This window comes from Eimeria mitis, genomic scaffold, assembly GCF_000499745.2.
Source record: "Eimeria mitis Houghton genomic scaffold, Emh_scaff3405, whole genome shotgun sequence".
Classification (NCBI taxonomy): Eukaryota; Apicomplexa; class Conoidasida; order Eucoccidiorida; family Eimeriidae; genus Eimeria; species Eimeria mitis.
The window spans coordinates 1,309-2,635 of NW_013571748.1; the positions used below are offsets into that span (position 1 = coordinate 1,309).

General features: G+C 57.7%; 2 protein-coding genes across 2 annotated transcripts in view; one reads left to right on the top strand and one right to left on the bottom strand.

Moving 5' to 3' along the window:
- The window catches only part of EMH_0065620 (uncharacterized protein), a gene marked incomplete at both ends in the record, with an annotated part of 867 nt that extends 236 nt beyond the window's left edge, over window positions 1-631 (bottom strand). The window contains one exon of the mRNA XM_013498418.1: window positions 1-631. Within this exon, the coding sequence (XP_013353872.1) occupies window positions 1-631 (631 nt within the window).
- Window positions 632-845: 214 nt separating this feature from the next.
- EMH_0065630 (uncharacterized protein) lies at window positions 846-1,220 on the top strand (the record flags this gene model as incomplete). Its single annotated transcript, XM_013498419.1, has 1 exon — window positions 846-1,220. The coding sequence occupies one exon, from the start codon at window positions 846-848 to the stop codon at window positions 1,218-1,220; it is 375 nt and encodes a 124-aa protein (XP_013353873.1).
- Between the last annotated feature and the right edge of the window lie 107 nt (window positions 1,221-1,327).

Consider the following 1,327-nt stretch of genomic DNA (forward strand, 5'->3'; position numbering starts at 1 on the left):
TTGCTGCTTGTGATGCTGCTGCTTGTGATGCTGCTGCTGCTGCTGCTTGTGATGCTGCTGCTGCTGCTTGTGATGCTGCTGCTGCTGCTGTTAAGTGTCTCCTTGCTTCGCTCAAACTACCCAGACTCGGTACACTGCTGCTGCTGCTGCTGCTGCTGCTGCTGCTTGTGATGCTGCTGCTTGTGATGCTGCTGGTGCTGCTGCTGGTGCTGCTGCTGCTTGTGATGCTGCTGCTGCTGCTGCTGCTGGGGCTGCTGGTGCTGCTGGTGCTGCTGCTGCTTGTGATGCTGGTGCTGCTGCTGCTTGTGATGCTGCTGGTGCTGGTGCTGCTGCTGCTTGTGTTGCTGCTGGTGGTGGTGGTGGTGTTGGTGTTGCTGCTGCTGCTGCTGCTCGTTTTTTTGGTGGTGGTGTTGTTGTTGTTGCTGCTTTTGTTGCTGCTGCTGCTGGTGCTGCTGCTCGTGTTGCTGCTGGTGTTGATGCTTGGTTGCTGCTGCTGGTGTTGCTGCTGCTGCTGTTGTTGTGGTTGCGCGTGGTGTGCGCTAGGTGTACTTTGTAGCGTTTGCTGCAGATGCCACTGTTGCTGCTGCTGCTGTATTTGCTGCTGCTGCTGCATCTGCTGCTGCTGCTGCATCTGCTGCTGCTGCTGCTGCTGCTGCTGCAGTTCTTTCTAGCGGTGCTTGAGATATGCCTTACGCTGCTGCTGTTGCTGCTGCGGCTTACCTGCTGCTACTGCTGCTGCTTCTGCTTCTGTTACTACTACTCATCTGCTGCTCCTGCTCCTGCTGCTGCTGCTGTTGTTGCTGCTGCTGCTGCTGCTGCTGCTGCTGCTTTTAGGTTGTTGTGCGATGGATTACCCTCTGCCGCCGGCTTTGCTGCTGGAGGAGGCCCTGAAGACGCAGCAAGACCCCCAGGATGCTGCTGCTGCTGCTGCTGCGCTGCTGCAGCAGCAGCCGCAGCCTTTGCCTCGGATGAAGATTTCCAAGTCCCCAACCAACTGCAGCAGCAGCAACAACAGCAGCAGCAACAGCAGCAGCAGCAGCAGCAGCAGCAGCAGCAGCAGAGAGACAGGCGTAGACTCTGTGCTTTCTCTGTCTCTGACTCAACGCCGCCGCTTTCTCTTTAATATGCTCGCAAACTTCTGCATAGAGGCAAACGCAGGCAAGCAGCAGCAGCAGCAGCAGCAGCAGCAGCAGCAGCAGGAGCAGCAGCAGCAGCAGTAGCAGTAGCAGTAGCAGCAGCAGCAGCAGCAGTAGCAGTAGCAGCAGCAGCAGCAGCAGTAGCAGCAGCAGCAGCAGTAGCAGCAGCAGTAGCAGCAGCAGCAGCAGCA